At 38.3% G+C, this 17042-nt stretch overlaps 1 protein-coding gene across 1 annotated transcript in view; it reads left to right on the forward strand.

Moving 5' to 3' along the window:
• Positions 1 to 17042, forward strand: part of itsn1 (intersectin 1 (SH3 domain protein)) — a 61558-nt gene that overhangs the window by 12532 nt on the left and 31984 nt on the right. The window contains 13 exon segments of the mRNA XM_032554133.1: positions 167 to 245; positions 1937 to 2037; positions 2118 to 2181; positions 2266 to 2403; positions 2522 to 2616; positions 3737 to 3876; positions 4006 to 4128; positions 5288 to 5437; positions 7065 to 7205; positions 8340 to 8427; positions 8913 to 9052; positions 16483 to 16613; positions 16710 to 16987. Coding sequence (XP_032410024.1) covers positions 167 to 245; positions 1937 to 2037; positions 2118 to 2181; positions 2266 to 2403; positions 2522 to 2616; positions 3737 to 3876; positions 4006 to 4128; positions 5288 to 5437; positions 7065 to 7205; positions 8340 to 8427; positions 8913 to 9052; positions 16483 to 16613; positions 16710 to 16987 — 1668 coding nt within the window.

Genomic DNA, 17042 nt, shown 5'->3' on the forward strand with positions numbered 1-17042 from the left:
GTAATTGACAAGAAACATGCAATCGGTTCACCGCAACTTATTTGAATTAATCAGAAATTGTGCAGAAAAACCTTGAAAATGCACTGCTTCAGCATTTTCTGTCTCTTCCTAAAGCGGTGTGTTTTGATTTTTTTAAGTCACAATTGTTCTCGGATTTCTCTCTCAGCTCCCTCTGTGAACAAGACCTCTTCGTTCAATCGTTCCAGCACCAAGCTGCAGAAGGGCTCGTCGTTTGATGTTGCAGGGTAGGCTAAGAGTCCATTACTTTCTTCTATCTAGGTTAATCTCATAACATAGGAATATCATTGAATATCCCTATGGTAATATAGTTCAGTAATAAACAAACTTTTTATGGTGTTTATTTAAAGCACGACCTGAGTCCTGAGTCCATACTTTGGTATGCACTTACCAAAGTACATTTAAAGTCCGCCATGCTACGCTGCATTGATGCAGTAATTTCTGCAAAAAAGAAATCTGACCAGTGCAGGGCATATTTTGTACATAGTGGTTTCAGCAGGACAAAATTTCTGCCTAAAAAAATCTTTTATTCATTGGTCTTATGAAATATAATTGTATTTTTTAATGGGATTTAGGGTTTGCAACATTTGTAATTGAAAGAGCCATTTTGCACTCAGTCCAGCTAAATAAAACCAGTTTAGGACCACAAATATCACATGATCATTAAAAAAAAAGATATATCTCCATGTTCTTCCGCTTATCCGGGGACAGGATGCGGGGGTAGCAGCCTAAGACGGGAGGCCCAGACTTCCCTCTGTCCAGGTAACTGGGCCAGGTCCTCCGTGGGAATCTCAAGGCATTCCAAGGCCAGCCGAGAAACATAGTCAGACAGACCAGTACAGCGCCTGCTTCACTGCTGATGCTTCACCAATCTGTCGATCTCCCGTTCCATTTTTCCCTCATTCATGAACAAGATCCCAGAATACTTGAACTGCTCCACTTAGGGCAGAACATCCTCCCCGACGCGGAGAAGGCACTACCTTTTCCCGGCTCAAGACCATGACCTCGGATTTGGAGGCACTGATCCTCAACCCGGCTGCTTCATACTCGGCTTCGAACAGCTGCAGTGAAAGCTGTAGATCACGACCTGATGAAGCCAATAGGACCACATTATCTGCAAAAAGCAGAGATGCGATCCTAAGGCCACCAAAGCGGATCCCCTCAACATCTTGGCTGTGCCTAGAAAGTCTGACCTTAAAAAGTAATGAACAAAATCAGTGACAGAGGGCAGCCTTGACGGAGACCAACTCTCACCGGAAACGAGCCCGGCAATGCAGACCAGACTCTGACACTGGTCATACAGGGACCTAACAGTCATACAGGGACCTAACAGCCCGTATCAAAGGGCCCGGTACCCCATACTCATGGAGAACCCCGAGGGACACGGTAGAACGCCTTCTCCAAGTCCACAAAACACATGTAAATACATATATATATCTATATATATATATATATAGATAGATAGACATCTCAGAGGTGTGCCAATCGATCGGCCACTGATCATAATAATCTGATTCCCGTGAAAAAGTGTATGATCGGTGATTGCCGTTCACTGTCTCTTGTTGCTGATCACCAAAACCGATCATCTCTTCTTTCCTTCACACTACGCAAGCACACAGAAACTAATCCTAAGCAATGAATGTGGTGTGGAACTTCAACTCTCATAGTGAATGAGGACATTTGTGAGTCACTGTGGAAGATCCAAAGAGCCACAAGTTGCAGAACCTTGATGTAATTGAACTGAAATAAGCACTTACACGATATCACTGTGTGTTTAAGGATACTATTTATATTGAATTATTGTAATAAAAATAACTTTTCAATGGTATTTTATTGTGTTGAGATGCATCAGTAGCTATAAAAAGAAACAACACAGCATAGTAATCATTACATCTTTCCTGTTTCGATCTTCTCCCAGTACTCAGCCTCCCTCTGATTGGGCAGTTCCTCAGTCCTCCAGACTAAAGTACAGGCAGCTTTTTAACTCCCATGATAAGATGATGAGCGGATACCTCACCGGTGCGTCCACATACACTAACAGGTTTTTATTGAAATTTCAACGTCTTTCTCTAAACTACTGACATGGATTTCTAATTCAGGACCCCAGGCTCGCACTATTCTGATGCAATCCAGCCTTCCTCAGAGCCAGTTAGCCACGATCTGGTCAGTGCATTGAATTCAGCCATTTATTAGCTAAAAGAAGAAGAGCAAACATGTGAAATTCAGTTGGATTATGATCTCCTTCAGGAGTCTGTCAGACATTGATCAGGATGGGAAGCTAACAGCGGAGGAGTTCATCTTGGCTATGCACCTCATAGACATGGCCATGTCAGGGTTACCACTGCCTCCAGTGTTACCAGCAGATTACATCCCGCCAACCTTCAGGTATCTATCCCACCGTTGTCGGTTTGGTGAACTGAAGATGAACAGCCAATCAGATGAACATGTGTGTGTATGCGTGCGTGCGTGCGCGCACGCGCGTGTGTGTGTGTGTGTGTCAAAGGCGTGTACGGAGTGACAGCGTCCAGTCAGACCAGAAGAGCGTCCCGGAGGAGACTGAGGAAGAGAACGAGATCAACCTGGAGAAGAAACTACCAGGTGGAGTTTGTTCCATCTCCATACCATACCAGCTAGATTTCTGGTATGGTAGCAGAAGTCTAGCTTCTGCTACCATACCAGCCGAGATTTGCTAACCTTGCTCAGTATAGGTAAACAAACCAAATGCTCCACTTTCTACACAAGCTACATATTGATGCTTAACCTATCTGCATTACAAAGTGCAAATATAGCTGTTTTTCCGTTGACCATATCTTTCCGCAATCATTTTGATGTTTTGAAAATAAATTTGCTTAATAAAATTCAGAAAAACCCCCCACATTTTTTTTATGAAAAAATTTGCTGCTTTTTTTGACCTTATCAATATTGGTCTGGGAAATTGCAATGGAAACACTTTTTTCACATCACACGATGTGTGAAACAAAACATCCGAACAAACATTCATTTGTTTTGTCACATGACAAAACAAATGAATGTTGCCACTGGCGTAAACCACAAGTAAGACTACAACAGGAAGTGGTAGGAGGATGATGATGGGCGCTGCATGTTTTTTAATAACCTATTGCGTGAACAAACAAATTTTTACCCATTTTTCTCTGCAAAAATCATGGAGAGCATATGTATTTGTCCCCCTTTACTTGAATACCCTAAAAGAAAGTACATCGCGAACAACTGCCTTCTGAAGTCATCCAATTATTAAATAGGTTCCACCTGTGTGTAGTTTCATCTCGGTAAAAGAAAGAAGAACAATCCATTATTGAAAACCAAAAGAAGTCTTGCTTGGCCTGAATGTGCTATTTGGCCTAGCACTTAACACTGCACATCATCCTAAAAACGCTGTTGCCATGGTGACACATGGTGGTGACGATATCATCCTGTGGGAAGGTTTTTGAAGCAATTTAGTGGATGTTGATAGTTTTGAAAGCACTATATCTGTAGAAGTTTAATCCTCTTCCTTCTGGAAGTTTCTCCTTGCACAAAATTAAAATACCGCATGGTTTGTGTTGTTATGGAAACGTAAATGAATTTTTCTGCATTTCTGTTTAACTCTTAGTCGATTTCCTATTAATATTAAATCTAATCAAATGCTTTTTCCGTTCACATTTTTCACTGTTTTTAGCCATTAACAGTGGTTATGTTTATATATTCCATCGCTCCACAGTGACATTTGAGGACAAGAAGAGGGAGAACTTTGAAAGAGGAAACCTGGAGCTGGAGAAAAGACGCCAGGCTCTCCAGGAGCAGCAGAGGAAAGAGCAGGAGCGGCTGGCAGCACTGGAGAGGGAGGAACAGGAGAGGAAGGTACGCTTATTTCTATATCATCTGTAACTTTTACAGAAGTTATCTACTTCTATAAATGTTTCAACGGGAGTAACAAAAACAAATAAATTCTATTATCTGCCTGGTTACGTTTGCATCTCGGTGTTTCAGGAGCGCGAGCGTCTGGAACAGGAGAGGAGGCGACAACAGGAGCTAGAGAAGCAGCTGGAGAGGCAGCGAGAGCTGGAGAGGCAAAGAGAAGAAGAACGGCGCAAGGAGATAGAAAGGAGAGAGGTAGAGAGAGGAGAAGGAGCATTCTAGAGGTTTTGCATAAAAGATTGCAATTCCTAGTCCTGGAAATCTTAAATAGATTCAAAATGTGTAAAAATCTATTTCAAAATATGTTTAAGTTGTCTTTGCCACTTCTATTTGCAAGTGTACCTCACATTGCATTATGCGTCCACTCTACCTCAGTAAATATTTTCTTATGTAAGAAAAAGCCAGGCAACTAAGCAAACAATATTGGTAATTTAAGTTGCACAATTTTATGCACAAACCTATTTTTGTTGAAATATATACTGATGGAATTTGATGCGGTATGAGACCCTGCACAATTGTCTTAAATAAATGTTTACACTTCCTCTTGTCAGTCACATAATTTAACCAGAATCTCGTTTGAATAGACAATTATTGTCTGAATCGAAATCGCTAGACATTGAAATATTGGCACGTCTAGATTTTTACATCTGAAGTGAAGATGCTGCACCTGTAATTATAGAACTCTCTACCACCTGTGTGGATTATGAATGCACTTCTCCGGTATTTGTTTTCACTTCCAGAACCAATACCGGTATCTGAAGTTTAGTTTTGGTCGATACTGATCCAATACAGAAAAACTGTTCTGAAAACGTTTCTTTTTTAAAATGTATTTTATTACACATTTATTTGGTAACTCTGCACCAATGCAGCACTCCCAAGAGTTTCACAAGCTTGGTCAAACATGTAAAAACAACACAACTTTAATTTGCTCAGTCACAGCAATTTGAAATATAACACAAAATGTAAAATAATAAAGAAACTGAAGCTGACATAAACAACAGTAAAAACAAACTGTAACAAACCTTTCAAATGGTTCAGAAACTGCAATTAGAAATTCTAAATATAATGTAAAATAAACAACAACATGATGTTGCTCAGAGTACAAGCCATAGAATTAGACTGAATAGATCTGCAGTATTGTATCGGACAAATTCATAACCAATCAACAATCTTTTTCAAATCGAGACCGAAACAGATATTAATATCAAATCAGTGCATATGTAGTTTTTAATCTCTGTGTTTACCGTAAATAAGCTGAAACATCAACCTGCCTTGTTGCTTCTAATCACTGTGTTCTGTTATGGATCATGTGTAGCTCTGTGTTGTGATTCTTTAGCGCCTTTCTGTGTCCCAGGCAGCTAAGCGGGAACTAGAGCGCCAGCGTCAGTTGGAGTGGGAGCGCCAGCGTCGCCAGGAGCTCCTGACGCAAAGAAACCGAGAACAAGAAAGTATAGTGCTGCTCAAAGCCCGGAAGAAGACGCTGGAGTTTGAACTGGAGGCTCTGGTAATTCAAAATAACTTGTCGCAAAGCACACACTCCACACAGACTTTGACTGGAAGCATCACAGGTCCTCCACTGTACTTAAAGGGACAGTGTTATGTAAAATTGACTTTTGTGAGCTTTACATCATGTTATGATGTTATTCCCCCATCAAAAACATATCTGGAGTGTTGCCTTGATTCTTTCATGCATTTTTGAGAAATCCTTTAATATCCATGGCAACCATTCAGCTGTGCAAAACGCTTGGGTGGCCATAGCTCCACCTTTGAGACGCATATCTTCCTTAGAGATGCAGTTTCCAAGTTTCTGAGTTTCACCTCACAGAGCATCTCTATGACTCTCCCACTCAGCTCCTTCAGACTAGCCAGCAGCAATTAGCAGACACCTGGTGGAACTGCACATCTGCTGAGCTCATTATATGAGCTACTTCTCTGTATAACAGCGTTTTTACTGGCGTTGCACAGAGCATTAATAGAGGAGCAATTTTATGATGATTTCCTGAAGACAAAGTTTAAGAAAGAGCAGGAGTTTCTGAAAGAGATAGAGGCCCAATTTGAAGGTGTTAATTTACAAAGTCAAATTTCTTTTAAGTCATATTTGATAGATATATATACACATGGGTTGTGTTAAAGGAATATTTTCCGTATTTGACCGTAAAAGCGCATGCTTTTATTTTTTTAGACAGGTTCAATTGATCTTGTCTCTCAAAACCGCTGGAGTGAACAAAAGCTAAAAACGAGAGAAGTTGCAGTGCATGGAGGGAAGCAGTAAAATCGTCATTAAAAATAATATGCTGGGTTTAATTCAACCTCGGACCTCTAATTAAAGTTAATCAGAATGGATCAGACAGATCCAACTGATCTTATTTCATAAACTTCTGATCTACTGGGATTTTCATGCACAACCATCTCTAGGGTTTACAGAGAAGGGTCTGAAAAAGAGAAAATATCCATTGAGTGGCAGTTCTGTGGGAGCGAATGGCTTGTTGATGCCAGAGATCAGAGGAGAATGACCAGACTGGTTCAAGCTGATAGAACGGCAGCAGTAACTCAAATAACCAGTTGTTACAACCAAGGTATGCAGAAGAGCATCTCAGAACACACAACAACCTTGATGCGGATGAGACTACAGTTCTCACCAAAATTGGACAGCAGAATATTGGACAAAACGTTGTCTGGTCTGGTGAGTCTCGATTTCTGCTGCGACATTCAGATGAGTCAGAATTTGGCTTCAACAACATGAAAGCCTGGATCCATCCTGCCTTGTATCAACGGTTCAGGCTGGTGGTGGTGGTGCAATGGTTTGGGGGATATTTTCCTGGCACACATTGGGTCCATTAGTACTAATTGAGCATCGTGTCAAAGCCACAGCCTACCTGAGTATTGTTCTGAATATATATATATGCAGTATATAGTGTTGGGAATTTTTATAACAACTGAAGGTAACATACTGTAGTTACTTGATTGTACCATAAAGTGTCTGGAAAATATATAATACTGGTCCTTTAACAGAGCGCATGAGATTCTTTTCCTTATATTCACTTAATGGACAGACGCGGGTTCAGTTTTTTTTTTTTTTGCTAAGGGATAAATAGAATAAATTGAACAATACGTGTTTTCCTATTCTCCAGAATGATAAGAAGAACCAGCTGGAAGGTAAACTGAAGGATGTTCGGTTTCGTCTTTCAACTCAGCGGAGAGAGATGGAGCAGACCAATCAGACGAGAGAGACACGCATCGCTGAAATCACACAGCTTCAGCAGCAGCTTCAGGTACGTAAACCCAACACACACACAGACATTCTTTGCTATGTCATTTATCTAACTCTGTTATGTTGCACACCTTTGGGTGTTGTTGTGTTTTTGTAATCTTCAGCTTTAGTAGAATTAGGACTCTAATGATTCCTTGAATGATTTGAATATCTCGATTATTAAAATCCCTTGAAGAAAATGTATCTGCCTCGAAGGTTTGTTAAATTATGTTTTATTAATTAGCGCACCGTGTTCTGGCCGAGTCATTATTTGTGTTGCGCAGTGCTCTCACTTCTGCCTATGAGTTGTTGACGAAAGTTAAGTGTTGGCAGCAAAACGTCCAATTTTCAAGTTTGGTCTGGTAGGATTTTATTGATCGATAGTAATGTGCAGGTTTTTATCATTTTTCGGGGGATCAGTAAGCATCCTTAAATAGATAGATGTGATACCTGGAGTTTGGCAGCTTTTCTCCTAACTGAGCTGCTGGTTCAGAGCAAACAGTGCAGCAGGAGTATTTATACAGGTGAGCAGATAAACTGAACACTGCGGCCATCTGTGCTGTAGTTGATGATTAACGTAAGTGTTGCTTTACGGACAAACTGCAAAATAAATTTCACATCATACTGGTCTCAACAAATGGGTGGCGGAGCGCATCATGTCGGTACATGGCTGGTAGATGTTTCTGTGTGACAAAATCCTGTCGCTAACAAAAGCTATAAATGTCTGGATAAGGTGAAAGTTCGTCTATTAAATTGACTGAAGATTAAAACATAAACTAAAAGCTTGAGTATAGGCATTTTTTATAAGTGTTTTTGTGAGTCTGCCTCTTTATTATTAAATTGAATATAATTTCAGATTTTTGTATAACTTTTCTTCAGGTTAACACATTTTCTAAAATACAGAACAGTAATAGTAGATAATAGTAGATTTTTCAAATCTGAAAAATTGGACTGATGTTGACTGCTGTTATGTTAGATTTACCAATATTTTATTTTATCAAAAAAATTTTTTATCTGATTACTCGATTAATTGTAAGAATAATTGATAGAATACTCAATTACTAAAATATTAGTTTACAACCACTTTAGTTGTAAGTTAAAGCAGAGGTGTAAGGTGTGTGTTAGTTTGTGGCTGATGTTTTTCTGTTGTATGCAGGACTCTCAACAGTGGCTGGGGAGGCTCATTCCTGACAAGCAGAATCTGAATGAGCAGTTAAAGCAGGTCCAGCAGAACAGTTTGCACCGTGAGTCAAACACATACAGTAGAGTTTCTGTCTGGAAAAGCATGGGACTCAAGTGTTTTATCCAGAAAAATAAACAAGAAAACCACTAAAGTTTAGAAATGTATTAGAAAATATTTTCTTTCTTTCCGTGTTTTTTTCTTTACGTCATGCCATACTTCTCTCTTTCATTTTGTCTTCCTTTATTTGCTTTTCTTTCTTGCTCTTTCCCTTTTCTCCATTTCTTTCTCTTTCTCTCTTTTGTTTTACCTTTTTTTCTTTCTCCTTTCGTTCTCTCTTTCTTTCTTCTTTCTTTATGATGTTAGAAAAACTTCTGAGCTCTGGAAACTCTTGTTTCCAGAACAAGAGTTCAGAAATAAAAAGGTTTTACAGCAGCAGCCAAGATTCTGATCATTTTTCCTGAATTTTATAGTAACTCCTAAGAAACCAGGAGCTGTCCTACTGCCTGAGCTTATCTAACTAACATCGTCTACTGTGTGTGTGTTTAGGTGACAGCTTGTCATCGCTGCAGAAAGCCATTGAGCAAAAGGAGAATAGCAGGCAGCAGCTCAAAGAGCAGCTGGATTCAGTGGAGAGAGAGACCAGAGCTAAACTGTTGGAAATAGACGCCTTCAACACACAGCTGAAGGTAATGAAGCAATGCGTTTATAGAGCTCATCACGAGACAAAGAAAACATAGCTACACGACATAAGTATGTAACAAAGTTTACTGTTTGAGGGATAGGTTAAATAAATTGGAGTGCAGCTTTAAGCTGGAGTTACTGAAGAAATCTTGGCTACAAAACCAAAACATGTCTAAGTGTAGAAAGTCCACAAAGTTGATAATGTAATAATGTAATGTGTTTTAATCAAGATCAAACCCCACAAATAGGATTTCAACCCATATGAGTAAAATTGCTCCAATCAGTCTGCGCTCTTTAACAATATTGAAGACAGCTTGATTGGCAAGGCTAATACTGGATCAATAAACTATTAAGAAAACACTAAATGGTGTTAATTTTAAAAGAATAACATTTATATAATATTGTCATAGATTATTCATACTGTTCCAGACATTTTCAAAATCCTTAGTAATGCTTCAAAACAACAATTTTAAAGACCAGACATTAAAATTTTGATTATTGGCACTTTAGGTTTAATATTGACCGATTTCATACTTAAGAGGAAAAAAGTCTTTTACATAAAACAAGATAATGGTATATTCACTGTAAAGTTTATTTATAAACTCAGTTGTAGAGCGAGAAAATGAACCAATCAAATGCTTCCTGACACTTTGCATTCCTAAATTAATTCTATAATGATGTCCATTCTTCATAGCATTCATCTCAAAGCTTAGTTGTACTTTGTTTATTGGTGAATTGAGCTTTGGTGCATTTCTGTTCCTATGGATGTTGTACTGCTGCTGCTGCCACATTTAATTGTTGTGTTTTTGGCGCCAAATTATGGAAGCAAACAACTGGTTATTTACAGTGTATTTATACCGTGTCCGTTGTCACATTTTCTCCCGTTACAATGATAAACTTTACCGTAAATTCTTTGGATTTGTGAGATAGACCATTATGAAGTAGTGCATAAGTGTGAAGTGGAAGGAAAATTATTTTCTAGAGTTATGCTGCTACTAGTGACAGCAAGTTGAATTATTTTGGTTGACTTCTGTACAAAGCTTTTTTGGCACATTTGATCATTTATTTCCTTTGGATTTGGAATGCTGTGCAGCTGAAAGGATTTTTGCCACAGCCTGAAACGATAACAAATTTTGCTGGACAATAAATTGCCCCATAAAATATTGTGATAAAAGATAATATTGTTATTTTGAGACCATTGTCAAGTAAAGTTATGATAATGGCCCCAATAACACTAGTTCGTCCCCTCAAAGACCAATAAATTTTGATTTCAGGTGTAAAGAACACCTAGCACTGGGACTGGAAGGTGTATTAAATATCCAAAATAACACGAAGCAAACAAAAACAATAAATAAAAGCCTGTAATGTAACCGAAGCCGTAATTATGAAGTCTCTGTAAACAAAATGGCTTTTCAGAATATTAGTCCTCCGAATGGAAATTGTTGAGCAAATTTTAATTTATTAATGTGATTAATTGCTTATTATGACAGGCTTATTTCTGCCTTTACGTCTTTTTTTTGTCTGGTTTGTTTACTATTTGATAGCTGCTATGATGTGTAACCATGGCATAACTTTTTTTTTTTCAATTTTATGTTTTACAACATAAAATTGTTGTAAAATATTTTATGTTTATGGGATTCTCATCCCAAAAACTAAAATGATACCTCAAATATTTTTCTGCTCGGCATTCTAACCAGACAGCCAGATGTATATTTAAAGAGAAATGACAATGTCATCCAGGGCATGTTATTATTGAATATAATCTCTGTCGCCTGATATTGAGGTGTTAACATGTCATTGCAGTCATGAAACTGTCTTCAGCTAGAGGCTGCAACCGGAGATCCTTCCAGTCCACATCACCACCATCCACAATAACTAATTGAAGCTATTTGGATGATATGAGTTACGACATTTAATTTAGACTTAGAAAAAAAATATTTTTGATTTGAATTTTTCTGCGTCTTAACAGGTTTCCTTCATATGTATGCAACATATTTACTGTCATTTTCCTTCCGTTTCACAATAATATGCTGCTGGATGTCAATTTATCATTCATGAAGAAGTTTATGGGCACTGAAGATTTGACCAGCAAAAGATTAGATTTCTTCAGTATGATGACTTATTAGGGCATTGTAGAAAGATTATTTTAAAAAAAGTAAACTTCTGGTAAAAAAAAAATTAAAAATTGAGAGTCACAGAAATTGTCTAGAAAAAAGAAACTTGAAAAATTCTGAGCTTGAAAAGTCCAAAATTTGCTTGAAATTTTTAGGTCAATCTCAAAATTTATCTAGAAAAAAACATGGAAAGTTCTGAAAGTCCACAAAAAGGAGGAGTAAATTTCCACCAAAAAAGGATCTTGCTCAGATTAATCTCAAACTTTCTGATTTTTTTTTTGTGGCAAAATTCACTCCTTTTTTGTCTACAATGGCTCTAACACACCAAGATACTTCAGAGCCAGTTAGTCTTTATTTTATTTTATCTTATTTTATCTAGGTCCCTGGGAGAGGTCAGAGAGTGCAGACTCAGTCTTGTTGTGTGTCATAGCCAGAAGCAGATGGGAACACTCAGGACTTGGAGGAAGGCAGAAGAGCAGCTACCATAGAGACAATAATAAACTAATTTTCTAACTAATCTAATCAACATGGCTCAGGATTTATGTAGCGAAGCCAACATAACAGAAGCATCAGTAGAAGTAGAACAGAAAGTAATAAAGCAGTTCCCGGCAGCTCGAAGCACGTCTCGGTTGTGTAGTTCTTTACAGTAAGCGAGACAAACACCACTGAGGTGCGAACAATATTTGACTTTACTTCCCTCTACCCTCCCCTCCATACTGCCATAACTCCCTAAATCTTCCTTGGTCACTGCTGTGCCTTTATAACCACTGGGGCTCTACATCTGCTCTGCTTCTGTACCTGTTTGTTTGTTTGTTGTTTTAATTTTTGCTCCTGGCTGTACTCGTTTTTATTTTGTTTCTGCTTCTTCAACCTGCATTCCTCCAATTCGTTTTCTCCCTGTTATTATTTGTTCAACCCTCTTATTAAATCCCTCCTATATTTTCTACTCCTTTCATTTACCCCCCACACTGGCCTTTTGCTCCCATGCCAGTGTCTGTGTGAGTTCTATGCCAACCACTGTGCCAGGATAGAAGCCCTGCGACGCCAGCTTCACCGCCAAGAGAAAGGGAGACAGGTAGAGCACACTGCCACAGCTGGAATGGGGTGGTACTGCAGTTGGGATGTATTTAGTGGTTATGTAACTGGAGTTCTGCTGGTGATCATCAGCTGACCACTAAGGTCAGTGTTTTGTGTTTGAATTGGACATTTACCAGGTGACTAACCTGCTTTTGACTTTAACAACCAAGAAGCAGAACCCTGAAAGGCTTTTTGTGTGTTGATGGTTGAGATTAACCTAAGTACACAGCACTAGCTGCGTTTCTGTTATAAATGTGTGCAAAACTGTCAGTAGTCCACTAATATCAAAGAAACACAGTTTCGCAATTGGGGTGTTTTCATTAAATATGAAAAACGTGAATAAGTTTGTTCACCCAGTTAGTCATTAAAAAAAACATGCCGTGCCATCATCTTTCTACCACTTCCTGTCATGTTGGATACAGCCGGAAAAGCATCTCATCCAAGCATGAAAACATTTTTCATCAAAAAAAAAATGTTTTTAGTGTTTATGTTTTTCGAAATTGGTGTGTTTCCATTAAAGCAAATTAATTTTTCGGAACTACAATTACAACTAAATATCAGTTAATGCTTTAATATTAGCAGAACTAATGTTTGATTAGTGCTTTAGGATTGGCACAACTAATGGTTTTAGCTAGCACTGTCCTCTACTGCTAATTCAACATCAAATAATCTTGAAATAAAGCTAAATGGAACAAACTTGGATGTGTATTAGATTTTTGAGGCACACTACTTCCTGGAATTTTTACTTTGTTTTAAAAGAAACTTCTTTTTCGTAAAAAGAAGTTTTAGAATATGAACAGCATCGTAGCACAAAATAAAATAAATTAAACTGTGCCAGCATCTTGCTTGTTTGCATAACACTGACTAAACCAGCTTTTGTTAATATGCATAGGTCATCACAGTGAATCACAAAACGTCCTTCTTTAAATGAGTCACCATCATAGCTTTAAAAAACAGCTGCCATTTGGAATAAATTAGGACTTTGAAGGCAAATATGAACAATTGTGGTTGAAGGGATTTTAAACCCTCAAAGTTCTTTTGGCCTTTCATATGTCTAATGTTATACACTTTACATTAATCCTTTACATCCTGTGTTTACACATTAAACACAGGAGTATGTTTAACTTATTAGTTGCTAATACTAGAGGGTTTACAAAGAGCTCAGATAGTAACAAACTGACAAAAAAGTTCACTTTGATTCTTTAAATGACCAAATTGTGAACAAAATTAATGAAATGCTGAGAGATATATCTTCTGTGTTTGTGTGTATTGCCTGTTGTGGGTGTGTGTGTGTGTTTCAGTACCAGGACGAGGGACAACTGAAGGAGTTATTATTAGCCGTCAGAGTTTGTCTGACTCGGTTAGCCGGCTCTATAAAGGTCCATGTAACAACCCATCCTCTCCTTCTCATAATCTCCTTTTTTCTGTCTTTCTGTCCTCTCTTTGATCTCTTTCTATATCTTCTTCCTTATTGCTTTTACTTGTTTTTTAAAATCCTTTCTTTCCCTCACATTGTGTTGTTTAGCTTCCTGCTTATCCAGCTAGCTAGCTTTGTTCTTGTAGTTAACAGTAGAGATGCACTGATCAGACATTTTTACACAGCTTCCGATACAGATTTTTGCTGATTCACTATCGATTCCCCACGATAACATAAGTTCTAATTTAAGCCTGAGATGTAGAAATGTCTGTTAATATTGCTAAACCACTTATTTTCCATATCAGGTAGCTAGTAGCAGAAACAGAACCTAGCCTGCAACATGCTAAGGTTTGCTGCAGCTCAGTACACTCTTGTACTAACATTATTTTAGAATTGGAATATCTCAGTTACTGTAGTTCTGATTTGTTCTTTTTGTCAATTTGTGTTCATAAGTTTTATTATTTTTCAAATTGAGGCATTGCATGTTTGGACTCATTGCATGTTATTCCATCTGGTTTTGAGTGCTGTGCATCTGGAAGGATTTTTGCTGTTAATTTTTTACTTTAAGGCAGGTATTATATATTCCTTTATTTAACCAGGTAAAACCCCCGTTGAGATCTAGATCTCATTTTCAAGAGGGACCTGGGCAAAAAAAATTGCAATACATATCTACCTGGTTACAAGAGCAACCTGGTTATGATGCATAACTGTGAGGCTTTTACAACTGGAAGCAGCTGATTATCATCCCAAAGCTCGAATAATACCTGAACTATGGCCCCAAATCCCAGAAGAGGTAGAAAAAAAAATCTCTCAAATTATGAGACCACACAGATTTAAAAAGGAGCTGAACGCTCCAAAAGTAAAAAACAGCAGCAAAGCGGAATGAGCAAAACCTATCAAAGTGTCCTGTGTTAACCAGAATGACTAGACAGCATGCTAACAAATTTTAAAAGCCTTTACTGAAAATTGCTAACTATAACAATTATTTGCTTCATAACAACTTTCATACTGTAGCGTTGTTGTTGAAACCTGCGCTGGTCTGCCAAGCTGAAAATTGTCCAATTGTGTCTCTGTGCATCTCTATCTAACACTGTTGACATTTTTATGGCGTTTTTTGATATGCAAGGCTACTTTATCTCACGTCACTGAAGTCCTGCCTTAACTATCGTTGTTTCAACCTGACAGGAAGCTGGGAGAGTTGTGTTATTTTTAAAAATGAACAGGTTTAATGTGAGCGAGTGTCTGTGTGTGTGTGTCTGTTCTCCAGCGTCTCTTTCACTTCCTGTTCCAGGTTGTTTGGACTTTTCTGTCTCCTCAAAGTTGTCTATCTCTTCTCTCTTATTTGTTTGATTGTCCCTTGAAGTGTCCTCCTCACATCGGTCGATTGGCTGGAACACAACATCCACATTGCATTGTTTTAAGCGACAGAGTGGTTTCTAACGGCACAGATGGTTGTCATGGGTACACAGAACTGCCCATGTTTATCTCAGCGCACTCATTCCTTTTCCACCCTCTGTTAGCCTTCCTTTATTCATTCACTCCTTTTAACCCAGTATGTCAACAAGAGAGTCCTTTGTGCAAGCTCCACCTTCAGCAGCGCACATTGCTTTGGGATTGGTAGCAGCAACACCTATTCCAGTAAAATAAAAAAAATCTAAACATTTTGCAATTTTTTCGAAATGACAAATTTAGAAAAGCTGATCATATGAAGCACTGAAGCTGTAAAAACCGAACCAATATATGAAAATATACTTCATATTTTTATTTTTTACAGTTCACTATCACTGTATAACAAATTTTATGAGACAACAAACTGCTGAATAACAAATGTTCCCAGTAATTATTGCGATAAATAATAATGTTGGTTTGAGTTCATTTTCAAAAAATATGATAATGGAATAATAATTCAAGTTTGCCCTCTCGAAGACCAATAAACGCTGATTTTGTAAACACTAACACTGGAACTGGAAGTTATTTCTAATATCTAAGAATAAACACAACACTCAAAAACAATAAATAAAACGGAAATCAAAACCACATACAACTGAAACGTGAATTGCATTCAATTTAAATTCAAAAACACTTTACTGACCCAAAGAGGAAATTAATTTGCTAATTAAAAAAATGGATTATGATGTCTCTGTAAACAAAATTACTCTTCAAAAAATGTTAGTCATCAAAATGGTAATTGTTGAACTAATTTTAAATTAGAACATTTAAAATTTCATAATTTTATCATAAGCATTGATGAAATGCTTATTCTCACTGAAGGAGCAGTTTAAAAAAAAAATGAGAAAGAAGACCAAGAACAGATTTCTGCAGTTACAATTTTTCTGAAACTCCTATACCAATACGTTATTTTTTCCTATAGGTCTTCTCCCAGCCATATTTTTTCACCACTAAAACCAATCACAAGGAATAAATCAAATGAAGACGAATCTAAAATTTCAACAAGTTTGGACAAAGAAAATTATAGCATTTTAGAAAGACTGTGGAAACTCTCCACCTCACTATGTATAGACAGCAAGACATACATTGCTAGAAGATTGAAATGTATGAAAAGGTTGTGATTTTGTTTTTAATAACATTTATTTAAAAAAGTTTTTTATATTGATTCCTTGTTTCCTTTTGTTGGAAACATGCCAAAACGTGCTGCTTTGTTTATTTGAAGGGGGCGGAGCTTGTCTTGATCACCTGACTAATGCGAAATGTGCCGCCGCTGCTGGTGTTGTTGTTTAGTTGTGGACTGTAACCCGTAGCCACCGACCCTCTGAACCCACTTCGCCCTCATCGCTGTTCCTTTCCTGTACGCCACGATGCTTTGCAGGAACTGCGGGAGATTCACAGCCGGCAGCAGAGGCAGAAGCAGAAGGAGTTGGAGGGAGGCGCTCAGTCACTCTCCCAACCTTACATGCAAACGGCAATCGAAAGGAAGTCTGCTGAGCTGCAGGAGGGCGGGTAAGACGGGAAGAAATACTGAAATGTTGGCATTTTTAATGTTTTTTTTGGTAAATAATCTGACCTTCTTTGCACCTTATTCTTGCCAACATCCAGGTCATCGTCAAAGGAAGGAGTGGCCTGGCGGGGAGAAACGGGAAGCTCTGCCCCTAAAGTTCCTAGCCCCGCCTCCGTGTCTGCGTCACACGCCTGGCTAAACAGAGTCACTCAAGAGGAAGAGGAGAGGAAGAGGAGAGGGATGGAGGAGGAAGAGGAAGGCAGGAAGGGGGCCTGCTCAGTGGAAGAGAAGGATGTGGAGAGCAGAGGAAAGAAGGACATTCAGGACAAACTGAACAAGCTGTTCACCCAGCCAGCTGACCCCTGGGTTTCAGCAGGTGGGTTACAGCTGCTGCTGATTGGGATCTTGATTCCAAAATGCGGTTGGAATCA

This window comes from Xiphophorus hellerii, chromosome 22, assembly GCF_003331165.1.
Source record: "Xiphophorus hellerii strain 12219 chromosome 22, Xiphophorus_hellerii-4.1, whole genome shotgun sequence".
NCBI classification, from domain to species: Eukaryota; Metazoa; Chordata; class Actinopteri; order Cyprinodontiformes; family Poeciliidae; genus Xiphophorus; species Xiphophorus hellerii.